The sequence below is a fragment of the Ursus maritimus genome, unplaced genomic scaffold (genome assembly GCF_017311325.1).
Source record: "Ursus maritimus isolate PB19 unplaced genomic scaffold, ASM1731132v1 scaffold_16, whole genome shotgun sequence".
NCBI classification, from domain to species: Eukaryota; Metazoa; Chordata; class Mammalia; order Carnivora; family Ursidae; genus Ursus; species Ursus maritimus.
In genome coordinates, this window is record NW_024424008.1 from 58,071,077 (window position 1) to 58,098,745 (window position 27,669).

The window sequence follows — 27,669 nt, forward strand, 5'->3', positions numbered from 1 at the left end:
AGTCTTAAAACTTTAAAGTTATATCTCCAATGAATTAGGGGATGATAAGGACGGGGAGCCTGGCTGGCTCAGTTGGTAGAGCATGCGACCCTTGATTTAGGGATCATGAGTTCAAGCCCCACGTTGGACCTGGAGCCCACTTTAAAAAAAAAAAAGAAAGAAAAGAAAAGAAAAAAAGGAAAGACTTAGAGGATAAGTAGGTAAAAGTGAAGCCATACCTGTTTTCCTAGTAAATTTTCATCTTTAAGCATATCGTAGACTTTGGTAGCAGTCTCTCTCTGCTGTGCCATCCCACTGTCTCCTGTACCCTCGTAGGCGAAGTAAGGAAGAATATTTACAAGAATCTTTGGAAAGCAATGTGTTAGAAGACTTTTCCAATCCTCTTCGATCTGATTAGCAATGGACTTCACCTCATCAAAACGACTTCTAATCACTAGATGTGGGATCAAAACCTTGTAACATGATCTGAAAATATAAAATTTTGAAATATATCTTAGATATAACTTCTCATAATCAAATTTTAAAATATAGCTTTTAAAATAATAAAATGCTTTACTTAAGCATTAGAGTGTCATTTTATCTAGATCATTAAGCATTCTTAATTCTGTAAGTGGAGAAATGAAGTTAAATAGATTCTAAATAATCAAATACAAGAAACAGATCTGAGAACAGACCACCCTCATTCCATGATCAAAAAAAGTGTGAACTGAATTTATTTCTTCTGCATAACCGACTGATGCAAAAATCACTTCATTTATGTAAAATGAAATGTGAAAGAAATTTACAAATTCAAACTACCAATGTAAATACTGTTATTGCCAAAATGAAAGAACAAAGGCCACCAAACAATCATGAACTGTTTTCCCATCATCCTGATACCTAAACATTATTCTTTAGTTGTTCCAAACCTCTCCGTTTTCAAAATTTTCTTCTCAAGAGTTTGGAGTTAGCAAAATAAATATTTTTACATTAAAGTTTAAATCTAATAAAAACAATGACAAATGGTCCATAGCCAAGCAACAGCAAGGACAGTTTATCTTTGATTTGTCATAGGGAAGATTATCAAACATTAAAGCTGAAAGAGCCCTTAAAGACCTGTGTAATTCCCTTAGCGTATACACTGAAAAACCAAGGCCCAGGGCTGTTTCCATGGCTTGCCCAAACTCACATAGCTCATTACTGGCACAGCTGGGACTGGATCCTAAGTCTAGTGATTCCTTTCTATACACTTCGATTCAAACAAGCAGCCCTGCAGCTCCTACTACACAGCCTCCTAGCTCCGTGTGTGTGTGTGTATGTGTGTGAGTATGTAAGGTGGGGGGAGGGGGCTGCCAAACACTTCCATCTTATTTTAAAATGAACGTATCTCATATGTGCCATATGAAACAGACCTACCTATAGAAATCCTCAACGGTTGTGTAGTTTAGTAAAATAAAAGGAAAAGAATATAAGCTATGTTCAGTATCTTGAAGATTTAGCCATTCCAAAACCAGATAATCCAAATGAGAAGCCATAAAGTCTTCTAAACGTCTGTATCCAAAAGTTTCAGAAACTTTCCCTAAAACCTGCGCAAACCAGAAAGAAGTCAATGCTTTAAGAAACCAATGAAAAAATAAATCACTTAAATCCTTTTATTTACAGTATAACTTTGAAGCAATCACTCAACCATTCTATTGCTTGATTTTCTCATCTAGGAGAAGGGGATAATAAAAGTACCTATACTTCAGAAAGACTAAATGAAAAAACCGTATTTAGCATAATTAGCACCGAGCATGGCACACAGCAAACACTTATTAATAAATGTTAAATGAATAGAAATGGAAAAATATATTGCAATGTTCAATCTTTCATTATGTTTCAAAGGAAGGTCTCAAGTAAAATAGTAATTCTTCTCAGTCCTAAGTCTAAGTGAGAAAAATCCAACCACTATAATCCACTTATAATATTAGGTAATATAGGAGAGCCTGGGTGGCTCAGTCGGTTAAGCACCTGACTCTTGATTTTGGCTCAGGTCATGATCTCAGGGTTATGAGATGGAGACCCAAGTCAGGCTCTGCACTGGGTGGGGGGGGGGGGGGGGGGGGGGGCGAAGCAGGTTTCCTTGGGATTCTCTTCTCCTCTCCCTCTACCCCTCTCCTACTAAGATAAATAAATCCTTAAAAAATAATAATTTGGTAGTGTAGTAGTACACTTAAAAAAAAAAACATTTTAGTATGGAGAGGTAAAAGATTAGCTTGTGTAAGACTGATTACCTACAGGTTGGCCTACTATTCAGTTCATGAAAATCATGCTGGTAGAATCCTGAATGCTCTATTGGTGATCTATCACTCATTCATCACATGAACATCTACAATGGAAAGGTCTGGAACTTTCCAAGGTGGTGGAACAGGGCAGAGGCAAACGATTCTACAATACTGTGCTGATGCCCCTGCACGAATGGACCCAAGTGTTCCTTCCCTAGTCGTGCAGATTAAATGTTTCACAGCTCTAGGATTTGACTTCTGCCCTGCTCGATCTCAAGGTTGTAACCCAGAATCTATCAGGGAAAACACTTGCTACTGCTCTTTTCTCCATGTGTTTTCCTCAATAAAAGCAATTCCAGGGGGCATGGGCTGGATGAGATGTCATTCATCCCTGCTAGTTCAATGAATACTCTGTGAAATACTTAATATAAAAAGTGATACTCCATCCAAATAAACATACACTAAAGAGTTACTACTTTCCAATATTCCCAATCTAAAAAATAAAACTGTCTCCAAGTCTTCACCAAGTGTCACTTTAAAATAAGCTTTAACTTTTTAAATTATTTAAAAGTTACCCAAGGAGAATAAAAATTATTCATCCACATGTACCTTTTTAACGAGGTGAGGCTCTAATCCGTTCTCTTTCACAGACTTGCACAGCGCAAACAAAGCCTGTTTTTCACAGACTGGGCTACAGCATAAAACCACAGCTATCGTCATCAGTAAAACAGATTTTCTGTTATAAATCTCATCCAAAAGTTCAGGGTTCTCAGCTCCATGGGACTTGAAAAGAATTTTAAAAATAATAATATAATGTAAATATATAAACATTACAGATAAACCAGTCAGTCTAAAATCAATGTACCCATTATAACATCTAATAAGCAGCCACTGAGCAGTGTTAAATCCCACAGTGATGGAGTCAAGGGCAGAGATATGAGAAAATATCAAAGTTTCTGGAGTGGGACAACGGTTTTTGGTAAGATCTTATGGAATTCACAAGCCTTTCAGTGAAGTACAAAGCACTTAAGAAAACAAGAAAGAACCTGCAAGAAGGACGACGTGATGGTTATCAGAGGGGAGATGTGAAGACGGGCTAAGCAGGTGATGGGACTGAGGAGGGCACTTCTTATGATGAGCACTGGGGGGATGTGTGGAAGTGCTGAGTCACTGTTCTGTGCACCTGAAACTAATGTAACACTGTACATTACCTGGTACTAAAACGAAACCTTAAATTTAAAAATTGCAATAAGGTGAGAATGATGAAAAGCTCCTTTTCCATGATCAAGTATACATCCTAAGATGCTTTTATTATCTTTATTATTTGATAGCTCTTTATACTTTAAAATATACTGTCACGTGTACTGTCAAAAGTAAAATCATGCAACTAGGCAAAATAATACAAGCTTCTAATTTAATGACCAATCATGATAATATCCCCACAGATGTGAACATTTTTTAACTAGCTATAACTGATAAAAGTTTCTCTGGGCACCTGGCTGGCTCATCGGTGGAGCATGGGACTCTTGACCTTGGGGTTGTGGGTTCAAGCCCTGCATCAGATGTAGAGATTACTTAAAAATAAAATCTTAAAAAAAAAGTTTCTCTTCACATTTTGAAAACTCTGCTATTCACTGATCCTACTTCTGTTTTTCTGGAACAAGGAAAAGTAAGCCAAATTCCTTTACTAAATGGCCACCACTGACATGTTTGAAGAACGCTATGAGGTTCCCACAAAGTCAGCTCCCCCACCAACTCCTTAACAGACTCTAACATCCTAGTTAAAAATCTACTTTTCCTCAGAACCAAACCCAACAAGCTAGTTGCCCTCTATAATGTACGGAGGACCCCAGATTCTTTTTATTAACCTGTTCATGACAGTATGCTTCTATTAGTGATGTCTAAGACCGAATTTGCTTCTTTGGAACTATTATAATGTGGATTCACAGAATAGCTCTGCAGATGTAAAACTTCTTAGGACTTTTTACAAATGAATTTTTATCAGGTCAATATTTTGCTTTTTTGCACAAGACAGGCTCATCTTAAAATGTATGATACACATCTCTATTAAGTTTTATATTATTCGTTCGTTTTTCCAATCTATTGAAAATTTTTCTGAAATTCACATTCTTTCACGCAACTGTACTTTTCAGTTTAGTGCTATCACCAGTTAGACAACATTTAGTTAACCGTCTCACATACTTTTTACAAACACACCAAGCCATAAATAAGTAAATTTTTTAAAGATTTTATTTATTTGACAGAGAGAGAGAGAGCACAAATAGGGGGAGTGGCAGGCAGAGAAAGAGGAAGAGGGAAAAGCAGGCTGCCTGCTGAGCAGGGAGTCTGAGAGGGGGCTCGGTCCCAGGACCCCAGCATCATGACCTGAGCCGAAGGCAGACACTTAACCAACTGAGCCACCCAGGAGCCCCAATAAGTGAATAATTTCTAACATTCTGATAATTGTGCCATTTAAGAAAAATATTATTCTAAGGGCACCTGGGTGGCTCAGTCGGTTAGGCATCCAACTCAGTTTTGGCTCAGGTTATGATCTCAGGGTTGTGAGATCAAGCTCCAACTTGGCCTGTACTCAGCGGGGCATCTGCTTGGGATTCTCTCTCCCTCTGCCCCCACAGCACCCCCCCCCCACTCACACACGTGCACAAACTCCCTCTCAAATAAATAAAATCTTTTAAAAGTACATTATTCTACAAAGAACTATGGAAATCATAAGGTTCACTAAAAAAAACCAACATAATTTGATCTTCCTTATTAGAACACCGTTTTTAATCCATTTCCTCCACCACTACCTGTTCTCCAAATTAGCTTCTAATCAGCACTTATTAGAAATGATATTTTAAGAAGACTGAAGTCATATCAAGCAACTTTTCCAACCACAGAAGTATAATATAAACTACAAAAAGAAAAAAAGAGAAAAACACACACAGAGGCTGAACAGCATGCCACTAACAATCAATGGGTAAGTGAAGAAATCAAAGAGGAAATAAAAAAATACATGGAAACACAATAATCCAAAATCTTTGGGACATAGCAAAAGCAGTTCTAAGAGGAAAGTTTGTAGCAATACTCAAGAAAACAACAAAAGCCTCAAATAAGCAACCTAACTTCACACCAAATGGAACTAGAAAAAGAACAAACAAAGGCCAAAACTGGTAGAAGGAAGAAAATAAGAAAGATTAGAGAGGAAATAAATAAAAGACACACACACACACACACAAGACCAAAGGCTTTTTTGAAACCAAGGGCTGGTTCTTTGAAAAGATGAACAAAATTGATAAACCTTTATTTAGCCAGACTCATCAAGGGGGAAAAAAAAAAAAAGACAGAAGACTCAAATAAATAAAATCAGAAATGAAAGAGGAGAAATAACAATCGACACCACAGGAGACGAAGGATTGTAGGAGATCACCATGAAAAATTACATGCCAACAAACTGGACAACCTAGAACAAATTTCTAGAAACATACAGTACCAAAACTGAATCAGGAAGAAATAGAAAACCTGAACAGGTTACTAGGAAGGAAACTGAATCAGTAATCAAAAAGCTCCCAACGAACAGAAGTCCAGGGCCAGATGGCTTCACACGTGAATTCTACCAAACATTTAAAGAAGAGATAATACCTATTTTTCTCAAACTACTCCAAAAAATAGAAGAGAAAGGAAAACTTCCAAATTTATTCTATGAGGCCAGCATTACCTCGATACCAATACCAGAGAGATGCCCCAAAAAACAAAGAAAACAGGCCAATATCCCTGATGAACACAGACGCAAAAATCGTCAACAATACCAAACTGAATTCAACAAGACATCAAAAAAGATCATTCATTGCAATCAAGGGGATTTATTCCAGGGATGCAAGGATGATTCAATATTCGCAAATCAATGTGATCATATTAACAAGAGGAAGAATAAAAACCATCTGATCCCTTCAATACATGCAAAAAACATTTGACAAAATACAACCTCCTTCATGATAAACACTCTAAACAAAGAGGGCTTAGAAGAAACAAACCACAACATAATAAAGGCCCTCTATGAAAAACTCACAGCTAAGATTATACTCAATGGTGAAAAACTGAAAGCATTTCCTCTAAGATCAGGAACAAATAAAGGATGTCCACTCTTGCTTCAAAACAGTACTGGAAGTCCTAGCTGCAGCCATCAGACAAGAAGTAAAAGGCATCCAAATCGGTATGGAGGAAGTAAAACTGTCACTGTTTACAGATGACATGATGCTACACATAGAAAATCCTAAAGACTCTATGCAAAAACTATCAGAACTCATAAGTGTCAGCATACTGCTGCAGGATACAAAATTTATACACAGAAATCTGTTGCACTTTTTTAAGATTTTATTCATTTGACAGAGAGAGAGAGCAGAAGCAGAGGTAACGGCAGGCAGAGGAAGAGGGAGAAGCATGCTCCCCGCTGAGCAGGGAGCCCAAAGCAGGACTCGATCTCAGGACCCCGAGATCATGACCTGAGCCAAAAGCAGACGCTTAACCGACTGAGATACCCAGGCGCCCCTCTGTTGCACTTTTATACACTAATAACGAAGTAGCAGCAAGAGAAATTAAGAAAACAATGCCATTTACTATGATACCAAAAAGAATGAAATACCTTGGAGTAAGTTTAACCAAGGAGGTGAAACACCTATACTCTGAAAATACAAGATATTGATGAAAGAAACTGAAGATGGCACAAAAACATGGAAATACGGATCGTGCTCTCAGACAGGAAGAAGGCTGTTAAAATGGCCACACTATTCAAAACAATCTACAGATTTAATGCAATTCCTATGAAAATACCAATAGCATTTTTCATAGAACTAGAACAAATAATCTTATAAAATTTGTATGGGACCAGAAAAAGAACAAAACCAGAGGTATCACAATCCCAGATTCCAAGATACACTACACAGCTATGGTAATCAAAACAGTATGGTACTGGCATAAAAGAACGACACACAGATCAATGGAACAGAAAAAAAGAGGCCAGAAATAAACCCACACTAATATGGTCAATATACAATGGGAAACAAATAGTATCTTCAATAAATGGTACTGGGAAAACTGGACAGCTACCTGCCAAAAAATAAAATCAGACCACTTTCTTATACCATACACAAAAATAAACTCAAAATAGATTAAAGATCTAAATGTGAGGGGTGCCTGGGTGGCTCAGTCGGTTTGGCATCTGCTCAGGTCATGATCCAGGGTCCTGGGATCGAGCCCCGCCATTGGGCTTCCCTCCTTAGCAGGGAGTCTGCTTCTCCTTTTCCCTCTGCCTGCAGCTCCCCCTGCTTGTGCTTTCACTCTCTCTCTAATAAATAAATAAAATCTTAAAAAAAAAAATCTAAATGTGAGACCTGAAACCATAAAATTCCTAAAAGAAAACATAGGCAGTAATCTCTTGGACACTGACCTTAGCAACATTTTTCTGAATATGTCTCTTCAGGCAAAGAAAACTAAAGCAGAAATAAACTACTGGGATTCTACCAAAATAAAAAGCTTTTGCACACCAAAGGAAGCCATCAACAAAACTAAAAGGCAACTTACTGAATGAAAGAAGAAGAATGAAAGAAGACACTGATATAAAGAACTACAACTCAACACCCAAACACCAATTTTATTAAAAAATGGGCAGAGTACCTAAACATTTTTCCAAAAACATACAGTTGGTCAACAAGACACGTCATCTCCAGTGAAATGCAAATCAAAATGACAGTGAGATATCACCTTACACCTGTCAGAATGGCTGTACCAGGAAGACAAGAAATAACAAGTGCTGGGAGGATGTGAAAGAAAGGAAAGCCTCATGCACTGCTGGTGGGCATGCAAGCTGGGGCAGCCACTGTGGAAAACAGTATGGAGGTGCCTCAAAAAACTGAAAATGGAAATCCCTTATGACCCAATAATTTCACTACTGGGTACTTACTCAAACAAAAACACTAATTTGAAAGATACACGCATTCCTATGCAATATTTACGATATCCCAGTGATGGAAGTAACCCAAGTGTCCACTGACAAATGAATGGATACAGAAGAGGTGGGTGGCTGCGTATGTGTGCAGGTGTGTGTGTGAGATGGAATATCACTCAGCCATAAAAAAACGAAATCTTGACATCTGCAACAACATGGACGGACCTAGAGGTTATTATGCCAAGTGAAATAAGTCAGAAAAAGACACACATCATATGATTTCACTTACATGTGGAATCTAAGAAACAAAACAAATGAACGAGCAAAAAATCAGACTCTTAAATACAGAGAGCTGGTGGTTTTCAGAGGGGAGGTGGGTAGAGGGAATGGGTGAAATAGAGAATGGAGATTAAGAGGTACAACCTTCCATCTATAAAATAAATAAGTCACAGAGATGAAAAATACAGCATAGAGAATAAACTCAGTAATAATAACTGTAATAATGCCGTACGGTTACTGCACTTATCATGATGGGCACTAGGTAATGTACAGAATTACTATGTTACACGCCTGAAACTAATGTAACACTGTAGGTTTAAAATTTCAATTAAAAAAAAATTTTATTAAAAAAAGAATGCCATTTGTACTCCCATAGAAACCTAGTGAATTTTGTTTTTCCCACAAAAAATAGTACATATAAGTTAAACCAAAAGAAATTGCCATCATTAGATTAATTCTAACCAATTCCAATTAATTCACACAATTGTTTAAGTAACCTGGTGGATGCAAATTGTCTTAGGCCACACTGGTAAAGTAACAGATGGCATATTTATAAGAAGTATATGATAAAAGCAATCATGCATTGCTAAAATTACCACTTCTCTCATTCCTTCCTGAGCTTGCAAGTATGCATTTTCAAAAGCTGTTTGCTGAAGCTTCAAAGGAAGTGCTTTCAATAATGTGGATGAACCTCTGTGTTTCATATCCTGGAATAATCTTTAAAAAAAAAAAAAAAAAGGCAAAAAGTGAAAATTTTTTTACCATAAACATTATTTTCCAAAGTGTATTATGGGACACAAATAAATCACACTGTGAGATATACTAGCATAATGAGCCTTCTTTCAAAAAACCTAATGAAATCTAAGCCCATTTAAACAGGTTCACATCCACTGGTTAATATCGGGTCTTCAGAATATACTCCATTTTCTCCTAGAACCGAAAGGGTCCCAAAAAATCTTTTAGCTTACTGCCCAAACTTAAATAGTCCTGAACTCAAACTAGCCCATAAAGAAAAATTATCCTCTGATCAAACACCAAGCCTTAGACTCCTGTCCCCCTGCTCTAATTTTAAAACGTGATCTTGTCCCAGGGCGCCTGGGTGGCTCAGTTGGTTAAGCGTCCAACTCTTGATCTCAGCTCAGGTCTTGATCTCAGATCTTGAGTTCAAGCCCCGTGCTGGGGTCCACGCTGGGCACGGAGCCTACTTTAAAAAAAAAAAAAATAGTGATTTTATCGTGCAAAGTGGCTACCTTTATGCCTTGATAACTATTTTTTTATGTGATGGAGAAGAGCTGACCAGTGCTCTCTGCATGATATCCTATCATATTTAAGGACAACTCTTCAACTAACTTTGTCCTTTATGCTTTTATAGTAACCAAAGCTTTTATACTTTTTGGTGTTCCTCTGATTCCTCCAGTTTCTCCAACAGCTCTTAAAACAGCCCAATATTAAATATCAACAATAACCAAAAAACAAACAAAAAAAATCCCAGCATGTCACTCTTAAATTTATACATTTTTTAAATCTTAAGAGAGGTTTTCCAAAGCCACCACTGCACTGCTCTCTTAAATTTAACTGTGCTTTTCCATATTTCCAGATCTTTAGCTTTGGTGTGTCTTTTCCATCTTTTAAGGACTTGAAGTAAAGCTCACATTCATTAGCAACCCTTACAATGCAAGTCCTGAAAAGCATCCCATACCTGAGGGATGAGACATGATTCTGATTTGTGAAAAGACTACTGTCAGCACGTTCAACTGTGCACACGTTAGGTTTATCTAACACGTATGGTTACGCGGCTGCTGGGGCAATTTCTTTAAAGCAATCTTTCATTATTGATCACTTACATCTGAATAGTAAAGCTACTCAAATGATCTTCAGTTTTGGTGATTTTAAAGCATAATGTAAGTTCTTTTTTCAAACATTCATTTATTTTATAAATTACTGAACGCCTACCACATGCCATTATTGTTTTTGGTGCTAAGTATACAGCAATGAACAAAACAGAAAAAAAACCAATGCCTTCCAGCAGCTTATATTTAAGCTAGATGTGTTATATTTAAAACAGAACATTTCAAGTGGTCATACATGCTACTGAGAAAAATAAAGGAGAAAGGTGCATTACTTGTAGGGAGTGGGAAAGGCAGAGATAGGTTACAATTTAGATTTTAAAAATTACCCGGACAACCTGAGAAACATGCAGTCCTAAGAAACATTGCTTCTTCAAGTACTCAAACATAAAGCAGGTCTCTATGCCAGAACTACTCCAGGGCCTAACTGTATGTTCGCTCATAGGAATATAATTGTAATTAGCACACTGTAAAACGTGCTCGTTTTCATTTTACAAACTCCTACAAAATCACAGTAATATCCAGACCTTCCACCCACCCCGTAAGTGGGAGTGGACACACCTCATTCAATTCTACCACTTACGGGCTGTATGGCAGTGAGCAAGTCACTTTCTCTCTCGAAGCCACTTTTCACTTACAAACTGGAGGAAATAACGGCACCTCAGTGACAGGACTGTCAGAAGTAAGAGCATCAGAGCCAGATACACAGTGTATACTCAGTAAACGCTGGCTCTTTTTCCCCGACAGCCGGTGAGCCGCGACTGCTACACGACATCCCAGACCCTTCATGAAGACAGGACCCATTACCTGCTGATTGACTCTGCAGCCAACATGCTAACTTGATGATGATTATCAGCAAGAAAATGTGGAAATACTTCATTTACAGGAAAGTCTTTCCCCATTACATTAAGAATAGCCCATTTTGAATAAGGATCGGTCTATGGGAAAAGAACAACTGGTGTTAAATACGAAATACTAAGAAAAATCACCCGTTAACAAAAAGAAACAAAGGCTACTTTAGAAATTTCAATGGAGACCTTACTAATAATTAACGTGGGATAACTCACCTCAAGCAAAGTTCTAAGGCACTTCACTAGTGCCATTCTTACAGAGAATGTGCATTTCCCCTCCTTTGCTAGGTGCCTGAAATAAAGTGTTTCAAACTCAAATAATTATTCCAGTAAAAGCTTGGTTTAAAAAAAAAATTGGATATTACACTTATTCTAATTTCTGATTATTCTTATTCTTCCAAAATTTCTTTCCATACTAAATTAAATTCTCGTCACGTGGCATATGCCAGTCAATATTCTCAACATAAAAGAAGTTAGTTTGAAAATGAGTTAATTTCAGGGACGCCTGGGTGGCTCAGTCAGTTAAGCGTCTGCCTTCAGCTCAAGTCGTCCTGGGATTGAGCCCTGTGTCAGGCTCCCTGCTCAGCGGAGTCTGCTTCTCCCTCTCCTCCGCGCTCATGCTCTCTCTCTTGCTCACTATCTCTGACAAATAAATAAATAAAATCTTAAAAATAAAAAGGCGTTCATTTTAATGTATCTTATTTGTTTTACGCGATTATGCCTTATCCAGGGGCTATCATACTTCAGCTAACCATGTTATAAACTTGCTTTAAAAGGAAAACATTTGTGAAGTTTTGTTCTTATATCAGATTTCAAAACCACATTCTATACCGATTCAGAAGTCTTTATCAATCAAGTGGGTTGGAGGTTCTAACTTACATACATGTGCTCCTCTGTCAGTATCATCATGTCACACTGTGACTACATGCATAAAATACCCAGATGGTGACAAGGCCAATGTGTTCACTAGTTCTTCAAGCAATTAAGGAGGGAAACGGGCTACATTCTACTTTTGTTAACGACTATATATAGTTACATTCAAGAATTAGCATAAGTCACTAAAGTAGAAATGCAAAATTCGCAATTGTATCTAGAGAAGCAAAAGAAAATTAAGAACTCTGCAAAACACTCTGCACCTACCAGAATGCTCCAATCACCGTCAGAAACTGCCCTTGAGCATCCCTTGTGTTTTCAGCATCCATATCCCCTTGACACAGGTTCCTCACTACGTGAACAAAGTGGTTTAAAAGTGTTTTACAAACATCCTGGTCACGGCGATACAAAGAACACACATTGCTGCAATGGAAAAAGTTCAGCTTTGTAAGTATAACAGAACATAACAGTTGGTTTATAAATTTAAAGTGAACATAACACAGGGCTTTAATTTCTTACGAGAGTGGTTTTAGAAGTTCAACAACCTCTTCCATGGGCAAAGGATATTCTTCTCCAGGAAGCTCCTTTAAAAGCAGTAGATACTAAGATAATTGAAGAGAAAAAAATCATTTTTTTTTCATAAATCATTTGCTAAAGTATGTATGTAACCATAAATTCATTCATTAATGCATGCACACATACACACACGCACACAAAAAGACCAGTGAATTTTTTAAAGGAGGCAGTATAGTTAAAAAAAAAAAAAGTCTGAAGTTAGAGCTGATTCAAATGCCGGCACTACGACCTGTTACTTGTGTGGTTAAAAACTTGCCACCCGAGGCTTTGTGCTCTCACCTATAAAATGGGGATAGAGCACATACCTGGCCAGATTACCGTGAGGGCTAAAGGAAATGAATGTTAAATGTGTAGCATTTATTTGTTGGAATTCCATAAATAGGTAGTTGTTATCACTGTTGGGGTTAAGAGCCTAAACAAGAATCTGAAACTACTGTTATGTCCCAACCCTCCAAAAATAATGCCTGGGGTAAGACTTCAATGGTCAAAAACTGTTCAGTGAATGAATTTTGGACAGGAGAGACAATTGTGGGCAGGGAAAAAGTCATAAATACCCTGAGTTATCTTCCTATAAAGCAAACTTGTAGGGGTCTCTATGCTCCTGTGGATACCAAGGAGCACTCAGCAACTACCAGGGATAATCACGGTAGTTAGAACTAGGCAGTTTCTGAGAGCTGCCAAATCCCTTTCTAGCTGTAGTAAGAAATCAGAAGATACTTTTTCCTATCATCTATGTGTAGAGAAATGCCTCAGATATTATAAAAGAAGACTAAACTGGACCATTTTAGTATTTGCCTTGTGAATCATACATGTGATATTACTGAGTGTCTTGAACTGACTTTAAGCACCAAAGCCTCAAGAAAAGCACACAGCCCTCCTCACTGGCCAGGGCTGGAGACTTGACTAGTATGCCAGGGTCAAAACCGGGGAATCAAACAGGGCTCAACCAAGCCCGTTTGCTGGGGTCGGTGGATCAACCAGCATGTTCACTGCAGCTGGAACATGACCAGGGATTCCACCAGGGACCCGACCTACATGACTGCAAGAGGTTCTCACTAGGGAATCCCCTGGCATGTTTCCCAGCGCTAAGGAAACACAGGCATGTTTGCCAATTTGCTGGGGCTGGGGACATGACCATGGACTCACCCAGCACACAGGCTGAGCCAGAGGCTCGCCCTCAATGAGCACTGGTGCTGGGCAGAGGGGATGATGGCCTACACAGTCAGCAGGTACCTTACATATAAGAGTTCTGAGTGAACAAGTAACTGTATGGAAGGTAAGTGGGAAGCCAGCTTTCCCACTGTTGGAAAGGAGAGCTATAAATACGGAAAGATAAAAAAACAAATTCTACGATGTTGGACTGGAATTGAAGGTTTCATCTATCAGTAGATGGGACAGACTGATGGGGGTAGGGCAGGAGACAGATTCCTTTTCTAACATTCTCACCAATCCCTAAATCTAACTACAGGAAACAGAGAAACCTAAAGTGAGGGCTCCTAGAGAACAAGTGGCTGTACCATTTAAAAATACAAAGGTCAGGAAAGATGAGAAACTAAAGAACCGCTCCAGGTTCAAAGAGACTGAAGAGACTTGACAACTAATTGCAATGATGCGATGTTAGTTTCCCGATTACACTGTGCTTATGCAGGAGAGCGTCACTGTTTCCGGCACGAAAACTGAAGTATGAGGGGCAACACGTCAGCCACTTAACCTCAAAATGGTTCAGAACAGAAGACGTGCGTGTGTGTGAGAGAGAGAGAAAGAAAGAGAGAGAGAGAGACGCACGCGTGCATGCAGAAAGAAAAAATGAAAAGGCAAATTTGGTAAAATGTTAACTGTTCCAGTACATGAAGGGAAGAGAATTCCTGCAGTACTGTAACTTCACCGTCACTTTGAAAATACATCAAAAAATATTTAAAGCATATATTAACAAACTGGAATTTAAATAAAAACTTGGAAAGAAAAAAATAGTTAAAGCAAAAACTTTAAAGCAAATAAACTAAGGTCAAGGCAAGATTCAGAGTTCAACTACAAGATTATGTATTATTTTTACATCAGAGTCTGTGTTTCTTAGCCTACTTTGCAATAATTTATAATAATTAATTATACCTCAAGATAACAAATCTATCCAAAGTCCATGCAAGTTTTAATATTTCAGTATCCACTTAAAATTTTCTCACAGTACATTAAAAGAAAAAATGTATTTTATAACTGGCTTCAGACTCATACCTCAAGGAAGCGATTTCAAGCCATCAACAGTACTACATGATTTATATGTCAGTCTGCTACATTCACCCAGCAACGACAGACAGACTGAAGATATGTCACCTTCCCGTAACTCACCATGTGTAGGTGGAGGGATTTAGTAGGGTCTAGCATGCTAGTATCAATTAACATTAACAACTTCCTCCGAATGTCCGCTGCTCTAAATGACACAGGACTGGTCTGAGCTGTAGTTACGCACACACACAAGAACTTGAGCATGTCTAAAAAGAGCAGATCTTGCTTTGACAGATGTTCTTCAGCTAAAGGATTCATGGCACCTGAAAATAAAAAGCACTTATTAAAACTAAGAGAGGGATACAGCAAACACATATATTGAACATTACCTCAAATATCCTCCTGTCTATGAAAAAAAAAGAGAGAGGGAGAGAAATAAAAGTATATGGAAAGCAAAATTATGGTGAAACTGATTACACACTAAAAGCTTCAAAATTCTTCATGAAAAGTTACCCTAGGATTCTGTCATCAAGAAATAATCTATGGGAAAATCTATACAAATTCATTACAATACTGACAATTATAGAGAAATAAAAAGGAATCTAAGTTTCTGACAAAAAAGAATGATCAAATGAATTATGATACATATGTTAACTGGAATATTATGAGCCATTAAAAAGGACAGTTATCAATAGAAATAGTTTAATGGAAAAATACTTATAATTGTTAAAATGAACAAGATATAAAAAAGAATTTGAATATTGACACTGATTATAATAAAGGAAAAGGTTAAAAGTGATGGCTGTATGGGTGTTTTCACTCTCCTGCTGTTTTCCAAATAATCCATCATATGGTTCTATTTCTTTAGTAAATATTTTAAATTCCTCTCATGAAGAATAAAACAAGTAACTAATAAAATTCAGTTAATAGAGAAATCTGAAGTACGCAGAAGGCAACAAACCTAATAGACTATGAGAGGGAAAATAAAATGAGCATACAATTGGTATGTCTGAGGCCTTTTACATCAATACAATCAATACAAATCAATACCAAGAGGTAAAAGAACTCCACAGTGGTAAATACGTATTTACCAAAAGTACTCTGGCCATCTCCAGACATGGGGGCATCACTAGAGCTACCAGGAGGGTAGTCACTGAACAGGGTCATGGATGACTGATCCTCCACCTCCATCAGATTTTCATCAGCCTCGTCTTCCAGCGATTCTGCTTCTCCAAAGTCAGATGGCTTTCTGATAAAGGATGCCTTCAAAGAAGAAAAAGAAAGATGTCCAAACTGGTTTCTTTCAGAAGCATAATGTAGTTAAAGTGCATCTATTCAAACAAATCAAGATTCATGTGTATGAACACTGCATATTTCTATTACATGTCCAACAATGAAAAATGGATAAACTGCAATGTCTATATAATAATAATATGCAAATTTTAAAATAATTTTTTTCAGTTTTATTTGAGAGAGAGGGAGAAGGAGAGAGTACATGTGAGCAGGGGAGAGGGAAGGAGAGAATCCTCAAGCTGACTCCCCGCTGGGTGTGCCAGGAACCTGAGATCAAAACCAAGAGTTGGCTGCTTAACCAACTGAGCCACCTAGGAGCCCCAAAGTAATTTCTTATATTAAGCATTCTAATATCCAAAATTGATGAGCATATGAAGAAAAGTATAAACTGGTATGACTATTTTGGAGGAAAGTGACAATATCCATCAAAAAGTAAAATTCACGTTCCTCTTGAACAAGCAATTCCAGTGCTAGAATTTATTCCACATCCCTCATATGCACAAATCCAAACAGACAAAAGTATAAGAATCTTTACTGCAAAAACTCTTTGTAACAACAACAAAAAATAGAAACCACTTCCAATGTTAAGGTCAGATGGGCTAAAGATACAAATACACCATTCCCATATAATGAAATACAATACTACCATTAAAAAAAGGTAAAGAAGAGCAGCATGTAGCAACATGGAAAAACGACTAAGATTTATTATTAAGGGAAAATAACCAAGCTACAGAATATTTTTTCATTTAATATATATTTGAGTATTTATTGCATGTGCCAGGCACTGCTCCAGACAAAAGAGTATGTATAGCATAAGCCCGTTTGTATGGAAGAAAAAAAAATACCACAATGGGAGTATGTTGCTTGTCAGGTAAAAATTTTTTTTTATTATTTTTTTTTCAGAGAAAGAGCACACGAGAGTGTACAAGCGAGGGTGGGGGATAGGCAGAAGGAGAGAGAGAATCTTAAGCAGGTTCCACATGCAACACAGAGCCCCGACACTGGGCTCGATCTCACAACCCTGAGATCATGACCTGAGCTAAAACCAAGAGTCAGCTGCTCAACCAACTGAGCCACCCAGGGGCCCCTTTTGTTTTTATTTTTAAGGATAGATGATTATTTTGAATTCTGCTACAGTGTTAGACAGAAATAAGTATAAGGCTGGATGATTAGTTTCTAATCACTCAGTCTATTACTCATTATTGAAAAACTAAAAGCTGAGCAGTATGCAAGGTACTGACATTAAGAAGCAAACAGTATGTCCCTCTCTAAAACCAAGTAATTTTAATTTCCATATTTAAAAAAATATAAGATGTCACATTTTGAGATGCACCCCTACTGAAGAGAGGTATCAATGAAAAACAAATCTTAGAATCAAGAAATAGGATGGTAAAGCAAACATACTTACCAAACTTCTACAAATATCTGCAATATCATTCATGAGCTTTGATGTCAACAATCGTAGGAAAAATCTAGATGCAATCTTATTTGGACTGGGCTGTAATTAAGACAAAAAAGCAAGCAAAAAAATAAAAAGTTATCCTTGGCAGGTAATACTTTCTCTATCTTAAATGAAATATATTTTTTTTACACTGAATTCTCTATCATAAGAGAATACTTACGTTTATCATAAATAAACAGTATACTATTAGGGCCAAGATATAAATTGCATTAAAAACACTAACCTCTTTTTTTTTAAGTAATAACTATAATCCATTAAATTACGTATAAACATTAAAGTAAAATACCAACTACTAAGTTAGAGTTCATTCTTCCATTGCTCTCCTTCCCCATTTACAAAAAAACACAGAAAAACACATTACTTTTTTTTTTTTTTAGTTTAAGAAAACAAAAGAAAAACACATTACAAAATCAAAACTATATGCTGGTCATATTGTTATATAGCCATGTAGTTATCATTAGTTTTCAAAAAACATTTTCTCCAACTACTACCAACACTCTGGGCTGGCTCAGCTAAACCTCAGGCTTGTTCCCAGTCAAAATGAAGATTACACAGAGCAGCACTCTTCCCACCAAGCGTTACAGAAGACGATCTGGGCAAAAGAGAGTCATGCATGTAGCTGGAGCTGTTATCTTCGTGGGGCTCGCTGGCCCTGGTAGAGTGGTGTGCACATCACACAGCCAGTAGTCAACAGATTTTTATTAAATGAATACAAATATGCAGGCAATAAAAGAGTCACCCATGTAGTTGCATATAAAAGCGGTAACATAACCTCAGAAACCTTCCTGAAATGAACTTATTTCATGAGAAACTCAGATTACCTGTTTCTTTATTCCTCCAGGTGCTACTTTTATTTACCACTCACTTTAATTTTAAATCAGTGTATAAACTTATGAAGGACCCAAAAACCAGTTACACCACCAACCAACCAGTTACCAACCTCCTAGACCCAGTCAAGTAAGAACATCTTACCTTGGTACAATTACACAAGCAACTGGTACAGAGATTCATCATATTTCTCAGGGAAGCAATCCTAGATTCCTCATTGGTCTTACTTTTGAACAGAGTGATACTTTCTCCTGCACACTGCATTAGAGACTATTAATAAAAGAAGGAAAAACCCAAACTCTAGTTAAAATTACAGTTTTGTGATTGCTTTTTAAAGTTTTACTTAGGAAGTAAAATTGTTTTTAGAAGTTATATTTGGCTGGGGCGCCTGGGTGGCTCAATCGATTAACTCTGGCTCAGGTCATGATCCCAGGGTCGGGCTCCTTGTTCAGCAGGGAGCCTGCTTCTCCCTCTACTCCTCCCCATCCCCCTGCTCCTTCAATCTCTTTCTCTGACAAATAAATAAAATCTTAAAAAAAAAAAAAGTTATATTTGGTTATACAGTGTAATTAAAAATCACGGTAACAATTTTTTTAATGACCTATCTCATACCCTGTTATCCTTACAAATCATACCACTGACTGAACTGTACTCAAAGATGAGAAAAGTTTCACACTTAGAGCCTACCTGTATAACACTCATCAAGGATTCTTTAGGACAATCAATCACAGGAAATAAAAAAATTTTTTTAACATCTTATTTGAGAGAGAACAGAGTGAGAGAGCACAAGCAGGGGGAGGGGCACAGGGAGAAGCAGACTTCCTGCTGAGCAGGAAGCCTGACGTGGGACTGGATCCCAGAACCTGGAGATGAAGACCTGTGCTGAAGGCAGACGCCCAACCAACTGAGCCACCCAGGCATCCTACAGGAAAAGCTTTTAAAAGTGCCCATAAAAAATCAGTATTTCTGTTAATAAGATTAAATTTAATGTGATAATATTTCAGTTACTCTGTTTATAGTTGGCTTAAAATAACTGCAAATGTTAAGGAAGGACAGATGTATCATTTCTCTCAGACGGCATAAGTGAAAGAGAAAGAGCTAACCTACATAAAAGTGTTTTTCCAAGCAAGTATATCAATTTTCCCAGGAATATATTTCATTCAAATTTATCCAAAATTTTAATAGAATAAATGTTCATACCTTGGCTTTCTGGAATAGTTCTGATCTATATGCTTCCTCTTCAGCTATTACTCCCACATAACAATAGCAGCCAAGAACACCCACCAAAAGACTTGAACACCGGATAAGCGTTTCTGCATTTGTAGTCTTAAAGTAAAACAAAAAATAAAAAACATACTCATTTCATAAATAACTTTGAGTACTCCACAATTATCTTTTGTAAGAACAAATTCATGTACATATTAAGAAAGTTTAGTTAACGGAGTTAATAGTGGCAGGATTCTGATTATCTCTAGGACACCAAAAGACCCCGCAGAGCTGTGATATCTAGGATTCTCAGGAAAAAAAGAACTATCTCCGAATGGCCAAGTTAGGTATCTCTCTCCTAAGGTGGTGCAGAGTACCGCACACACAGGCCCTTAACATCTGAGGTGGGGGTGGGGGGGAGAAAAAAAAACATGAGTAAAAATCAGATTCATATAAAGAGATATTAAAATGACATTTTGACCTTCTGAAAGCTAAGAACCTTGACTTATTCAGCTTTTTAGACTTCAGAAACCACAGATTTTTCCAAGTAGATACCACATAGCCAATTTTATAAAACTATTTACAAACTTCTAACAGCTACACAGAAAAATAAGATTTTCAGACTGTTTTGTTCCTATACTGCAGGAAATGGTATTTTAGGGGAAAACACAACAGACTGTATTACAAAATGGTTACAACCGTGATCCAGGAGAATGTCAGTTAAGTAAGGATAAAGCACACTTTCTCTTCTCTGGTTCTCTGGGTCATCATCTTTGGCTGAATTCACTCCGCTAAGTAACTTGCAGATTTTATTTTATTCAATAAATATTTTACCATTTACCATGTAACAAGGCATTGTGGAAGATACAAAGATTAATAAAAATATACATGCCGTTTAACAAGTTTATAGCACAGTTTGAGACGTTTGTGTTTAAACATACAAATATCCACAGTACAAGGAAGATGCTAAGTTTCACTTTAAAAAGAAATACTAAATACTATGAAAATTAAAAGATGAATTACCATGGCTGAGATTATCTAAGAAAGGCTTTAGCAGGATTTTGACATGTGGATGATTTGAACACACAGAAATGGGCAGAAAGACATTTACTTCATGTCAAAAGAAAGGAGAGTTTTGGCAAGAGAATAGCACAAAGAGAATTTGTGATCTTAAGAAGGCAAAGGAAATGATTTATGAGAAATTACTAGTGACCTCTAAAATATGGGTGACTGCTATTTCCTCTGTTACATTTGATTAATCACTTCTGCCTCTCCAAGTGTCACCAAAATCTATTACATCAATTTAAATGATGTCCTTTCCTGTTATTGTAACACCTCCCTCCTCTGCACTGAGAGGTTCTTTCTCATCATAGAACCCCTATACTCAAAACCGTTCTTATTCTCCACTAACCGACATATTTAATGTCTACTAGAATTCCTGGTACAAAAGAAACACAAATTATTCTTCTTGGGTTTTCCTTTTTTCATGCTAAGTTTTCCCTATTTATACACATGTACTGTCACTCTGCTTTTTAAATCAAGTTTTTCATCATCCGTAGGGCCCTTTCTGCCTGTTTCTCCTTCCTAACCGTCCACCAAAGTTGAGTCGGAGACAGGCTTAAGTTCTTCTGAAAATCTCACCTCAGATGAGTAGTTATGTAAAAGCTGCTCTGATAAGCCCAGAAGATAGCGATCCAGTGATTCCTTGAGGTTCTGGTGGACAGAAAAGCCTACGGTGGACTGGTGCTTTTCTACAGCACATTCTTTCACAATGGTTAAAAAATCCATCTTGTCAAAAGTTGTCTGAAGAAACAGTTCTTCAACTTCTGAGAATGAAGGCTCTTCTTGATCTTTTTGGTGTTGTTCACTTCAAGAAAGTAAGATCTTAAATTTATAACTGAATGACCAACTGCTTCATCTCCATGTAGCAGCGATATGTTACAAATGAACACATTAATTTAGTGTCTGTGTTATTCACACACTGTTTATACAGTTAATGCATTACTCTTTTAAATGCTTCTCTTCTTTGGAATTGATACCTACCTGCACCAGATTTCATCACGCGGTGAGCCGATTTTATTAATAGATGGATAAAAACATATAGGTTACAATCTCCAAGGCAAATTCAGAAAGTATTAAAAAGAAAACATTAATAACACCAGGCACAAACACTAAGATAAACATTATCTGGAAACATTTTCCTGTTTGCCTGTTGATTTCTCCAAAATGAAGGAGTTTTTCATCCTCTGCCCTCTCCAGGGAGATTAGGAATCTTCATGCCAGTGAGTCATTTTCAGCCACAGTGATAAACATAGGCCTCTTGAGTCAATCAACTAAAATGAGGTTTTTAGATTTATTTTTACTTTCCCTATCCTCCATTACCATTAGTTTGAAAGCTAATAGATTTTACTTGACATACAGAAATGGGTCACGTCTTTAAAGAACTCATTCCTAACCTTCCATCCTAACTTTCCATGCATTCTCTCTTCCAATGGCAAATGTCACAAGCTATATTACACAGCATGAAAGAACAGTTAACTGGATCAAAAATTATTGAATGAAGATTACTATCACTGAATTAAAAGCAGCTTTTCCCAAATAGCCCTAATTGGCTAGTAGGTGTGATTTTTTTTTTTAACTGAACAACTTAGTTCATAATTTTTAAGATGTAGCTACTACTCTGTTATAATTACTACCTTTGTAATTAAAGCCGTATCTTAAAACAACACAGAACTCTATTAGATAACATACCATTCTGGCACTCTTTGGAGAAAATTCATTGCAGCTTTACAATTTTTCATAGTGAGACTCACAAGAATTTTCTCCACTGCAAGATGAGGAAAATTACTACAAAGGAAAAAAAAATCTTCACTTAGAAGAACAAAAACCATTTAAAGCATTCTTTAAACTTAAATACCCATGTCTGGCTGTAAATCCTGACTTCTAAAATCTGGATCCAAAATTAAAATTTCTTTTATCTGTACTGAATTTTTTAACATCTAAAACAAGAACCAAGAAGCAGATATCTTATGTTACTATCATTTTCAATACTTTCTGGCAGCAGACTTGACCGATTTTTAAAAATCATTTCTGAAATAAACGAATTATGAAATTAAAGCAAAAGCACGAGGATCCAAAGGTCTATCCTGCAGTCCTTCGGTCCCACCTACTAGCTGTGGAAAGGTTAAATGGGCAAGCTGATCCCCCTCTCCTGGTGTTTAAGCCTCACTCTGTGTGTTCCCTCCATTAACCGAATACCCGTCACCCAGGACATACTCTCATCATGATTCCAGGATTCCACTGCATCAGATGTATGTTCAGATGAACTGATTCACACAAAATCACAAAGAACACATAAGTGCTCAAAAATTGTAATTCCTATTATGCAGGCACATCCCCCTTATTCTCATTGTCTCAGCAGAGATAAGAACAAAGTAAAAAAACAGAGAACCAAGCACAAAGACGCAGAACAGTGTAAAACAAGGGACTGTTTCGAATCTGGAGTTAGCTCTGAGAAACCCTGCATTACCGCTGTAAAAAGAGCCATCTGGTCTCAAATAACGGAGCATCTCTTCCAACACAAAGAGCAGCACCAAATGAACTTAAGTTACCTGTGAAGAACTGGAGGCAGCTCTGTACCGTCTTCAAAGTCATCCTCTAAATGATAGAGTAAGAGCCATTTCATTATCAATTCCTTTAAAGAACAACTTCTATTTAATTCACACAGACTGTGCTCCACTCCTGTTTTTACAGTTTCTGGAACCACACAGACGGTCGTTGCCAGAGTCAAGCAGCATACTGCAGGACTACAACAAACCAAAAGATGGCCACTGTTACAAATAAACTTTTTTTTTTCAATCCTAAAAGTTCTTTCTTTAACATATTTGCTATGGGTTGATGACTTGCAATAGGTGTCATCATGAGAATAACCAAAAGTAGACTGAGTGTGACAAAAGACTGACAGTTTCACACCCTTGGGTGATAGGATGGAAAAGTCAAGAACGGGAGAAAAACACTGCAAACGGAGACGTGCTACTTAGATATTCCTGCAGGAAAACCAGCACTGCATCCATTTTAAGAGTGACCAGTTCACCTCCCATTTCTTTCCCTCGAGAACAACCTGAATCTCTTTGGCTCAGTTAGTAAAGCTTCTGCCTGATGCTTATGCTCTTTTGCGTAAGTCTCCGATATGCTTCGTGAGTTCATACGAGTCCCTTAGGAGGATTCTAATTTCTTGTTCAATAGCAGATTGAGTTTCTGGACTCAGTGTCCCCAGTCACTGGAGATCATAACTCCAAGCTTTTCCCTCATTCCAAATTTGGTAACTACCCTCTTTGCTAAAAAATAAGCTTCCTAAGGAAGAACGACCTTGTCTATTTTCTTTACCACCATGCTGCTACTAATGCTTAAGATGATGCCTGGCACATGTAAATATAGAGTGAACTTCTATTGACTAAATGAACACAAAAAATTGTGAGAAGTCTGATTACATTTGAGAACTCTCTCTTATAACTGTTTGTAGCACTAAAAAAAAAAATTTATGGATACTGAATAAGTACTTAATATGCAATTAAAGAAAAAATAAATTTAAACATTTAATTCTTTAAAATTTACCTTAGTAATCTCTCTACACTTGAAACTAATTTTTTTTATTTACTTATCAAGACTCCCTAGACAAACAACAAAAACATCTAAAATCGAATTTAACATATTGTTAACTCAAGTTACAAACTATAAAACCGAAAGAAAAGAAAGTATGTATGTCTATATATAAATCTCTTACAATACACAGTTGACTCACCATGAAGGTCTGCAGGCTGACCCAGTAAATAACTTCCAGAATTCTCTATCGACCTCAATTAAACGGCCTTGAATTATAGCTCCAAGTAAACCAAAGTTTTCAGCTTGTATTTGTTCAGAACTTATACCACGAAAGGTAAGAGACCAAATTTTAATCCAGAATTTCAATAAATCTGACTTTTGTGAGACTTCTAGGTTGGATTTCTTCCCTTGACACAATGCAACTTCCGTAAGGCATCGTAACACATACGGCGTGCGCTCCCCATGTCGATGCTGAGGTAGAAGCTGGTATAGTATCATCAGTAATGGTGACAACTCATAGTTAGGTAAACTTGAAGGATATTTTGATATTAACTGGGTTGTGATCTGTAACCTAGATAAAATAAAAGGATAATTAAATTGAAAATTATTCAATTCCATTAACAAACTAAAAGAAAACAAATATATAGACATAGCACCCTTACCATATCCTACAGTATCACCATCATTATTTTCCATACTACTCTCAAACTAAACTGGCTTTTAGTATTTAATCCCTACTTCCTAAAGTGGCAGGAAGAATGACAACTTTCTGGCTAAGTAGGTAAGTTGTCATAGCTCCCTTACACAAAAACTTTAAGGAATAACTAAATTAGGGGCACTTGGCTGGCTCAGTTGGCAGAGCATGTGACTCCTGATCTCAGAATCATAAGTTCAAGCCTCACACTGGGCATGGAGCCTACTTAAAAACAAAACTAAACTACGGGGCGCCTGGGTGGCTCAGTTGTTGAGCGTCTGCCTTGGGCTCAGGGTGTGATCCCGACATTCTGGGATCGAGACCCACATCGGGCTCCTCCGCTAGGAGCCTGCTTCTTCCTCTCCCACTCCCCCTGCTTGTGTTCCCTCTCTCGCTGGCTGTCTCTCCGTCAAATAAATAAAATAAAAATAAAAAAACAAAACTAAACTAAATTAAAATTTTCTGCTTCTGAGTTATTACACCCATCCTTGCTCTTCAGCCACCAGTAATATTCCTCCAAATCAAGAAAACAAACAAAAAAACCAAACAACTGTTTTACCTAAACTTTCAGTTAATTCAGTAAATATCTGCTATGAGTTCTCCAGAACGTGAACTACTCAAGAAGAGGAACTTTATTCATCCTTGTATCTCTCGTGCTTGGCACACAGCACATATTCAATAAATAACCCCTGACTAAATGGAAAAATTGAAGAATCTGAAATAGGTATCCTCCACCATATAAAAGAAACATGAACTTAAGCAACAGCTATCTAAATCAAGATGTTTTCCCCTCAAACTCAAGTTATATTTAAATATGACATCAACACGGTAAAAATCAAGGCACGGGTCACACGAGTTTGACTGTCATCTACAAACTTCTAACTGTCCTTGGGCAAGCTGCTTAACCTTTCCCAGTTTCATTTTCTTTTTGGTATAGCAAACAGGCTGAGCTGGATGAATTCTAAAGATTCCTACCAGATCTAGTATTTTGTGATGTCACAGAACTCCACAATTTATTTAATCATTTAAATAACTGTGCATGCTATACATGGCAAATTTTAAAAAAGGCAACCTCTTTTTTATTCTGTCCAAATTATTCTGTGATTTCTGAATGCCATCTTCAATTTCTTCCTCATCTACTTCTAGTAGAAGGAGCTTTACATGCTAAAATGTCTTTGTGTGGAGACGTAAGCTCAGCGCATTCCATGCCTGCGAGGCGGCCGTCCTCCTCTTTTCCCCGCTAAGCCCAGCTGCTCAGGAAAGGTGGCCCCCTGGCCCAGGCTCCAGCAGATAAACCTTGGTGGCTGATGGCCAGAGGTCCTGGCAGACACCTTCCCCTTCACCAGGGACTGGTTTCAAAGTGGACAACCAACCTAGCTATGGACAGGCCGTTCTACTAGAGGGTTTGTGAGAAAAACTAAATGAGACTAAAATGACACTGGAAGAGAAAACAGTAACATTTTACCAAGGCACAAGATCAAAATCACTCTGTGACTTCTGAAGATGATCTTTTATCACTTCCCAGCCTAATTCTATTTTCTTCTTTTTGCAAGGCGTGCTGTAATCATTAAGTTCTCTTTGGGTGGTAGTGTAAGACTGAGAAATCTCCAAAGATCTAGTATCTTCATTAAAAATCTATAAAATAACAAAAAGAAAATCTTTTTTTTTCTTTTACACTGCTTCTGTTTTCTAATACTTCATGAGGGAAAAAATGTTCCTCCTCAAATGCAGACATAGGAAAGTCACAGAGCAAGAGTAATAAATTATAGAAACACATAAATATGATAACACAGTAACAAACATTTTGCATGACTGTGGTAGCTCTCTAGAAAACAGGTATTACCAAGTAAGTTATTAGTTGTATTTCCCAGAAACATTCACACCAAGGCATCTAAAAGTAAAGCAAAAATCTGTTTTCAATGGGATTAAATTTAAAATTTCTTTTGATAAAAAAGGAGACTATATCATAAATTTACCATTAAGAAAATATCTGACAAGTGAAATTACCCAGGATAGTAACTAAATTTCGGAGAAAAAAAAGTTTTAGTTAAGAAATATTAAGCCAGGGGCGCCTGGGGGCATAGCGGTTAAGCGTCTGCCTTCGGCTCAGGGCGTGATCCCGGCGTTATGGGATCGAGCCCCACATCAGGCTCCTCCGCTATGAGCCTGCTTCTTCCTCTCCCACTCCCCCTGCTTGTGTTCCCTCTCTTGCTGGCTGTCTCTATCTCTGTCAAATAAATAAATAAAATCTTTAAAAAAAAAAAAAGAAATATTAAGCCATCGACTGATAGATGGGTAAACAAAATGTAATACTCAGAACTGAGCGTTACACAGCAATAAAAAGGAATGAACTAGTGATTCATGGCACAACATGGATGAACCTTGAAAACACTGTGCTATGTCAAAGCAGCAGACAAAAAAGACTACATGCTATTTCATTCCATTTATAGGAAATGTCCAAAGAAGGCAAACTTATAGATTTGTCTCTATAAGACAGAAAAGTAGATTATTGGTTGGTTGCTAAAGACTGGAAAAGCAGGGAACTGGGACTGACTGCTAATAGGTACAGAGTCTGTTTTGGGGGTGACGGAAATATTCAGGAATGAGATTCTAGTGGTGATGCTTGCAGAACACAGTGAAAATACTAAAGCCACTGAACCGTACACTTCAAAACAGTGAATTTTAGGGCGCCTGGGTTAAGCATCTGCCTTCAGCTCAGGTCAATGATCTCAGGGTCCTGGGATTGAGTCC

At 37.3% G+C, this 27,669-nt stretch overlaps 1 protein-coding gene across 3 annotated transcripts in view; it reads right to left on the bottom strand.

The window, feature by feature from the left end:
* Positions 1-27,669, bottom strand: part of ATM (ATM serine/threonine kinase) — a 124,748-nt gene that overhangs the window by 75,392 nt on the left and 21,687 nt on the right. For all 3 annotated transcript variants that reach the window (XM_008690114.2, XM_040631255.1, XM_040631256.1), the window contains exons 10-27: positions 26,384-26,553; positions 24,424-24,795; positions 23,234-23,428; positions 22,374-22,469; positions 21,264-21,489; positions 19,617-19,742; positions 18,561-18,686; positions 17,535-17,624; positions 15,925-16,096; positions 14,957-15,156; positions 12,557-12,639; positions 12,305-12,460; positions 11,381-11,456; positions 11,121-11,251; positions 9,063-9,183; positions 2,853-3,026; positions 1,396-1,565; positions 219-465 (exon numbers count right to left, since the gene is read on the bottom strand). In XM_008690114.2, the coding sequence (XP_008688336.1) occupies positions 219-465; positions 1,396-1,565; positions 2,853-3,026; positions 9,063-9,183; positions 11,121-11,251; positions 11,381-11,456; positions 12,305-12,460; positions 12,557-12,639; positions 14,957-15,156; positions 15,925-16,096; positions 17,535-17,624; positions 18,561-18,686; positions 19,617-19,742; positions 21,264-21,489; positions 22,374-22,469; positions 23,234-23,428; positions 24,424-24,795; positions 26,384-26,553 (2,931 nt within the window). The remainder of the gene's footprint in view (positions 1-218; positions 466-1,395; positions 1,566-2,852; positions 3,027-9,062; positions 9,184-11,120; positions 11,252-11,380; positions 11,457-12,304; positions 12,461-12,556; positions 12,640-14,956; positions 15,157-15,924; positions 16,097-17,534; positions 17,625-18,560; positions 18,687-19,616; positions 19,743-21,263; positions 21,490-22,373; positions 22,470-23,233; positions 23,429-24,423; positions 24,796-26,383; positions 26,554-27,669) is intronic.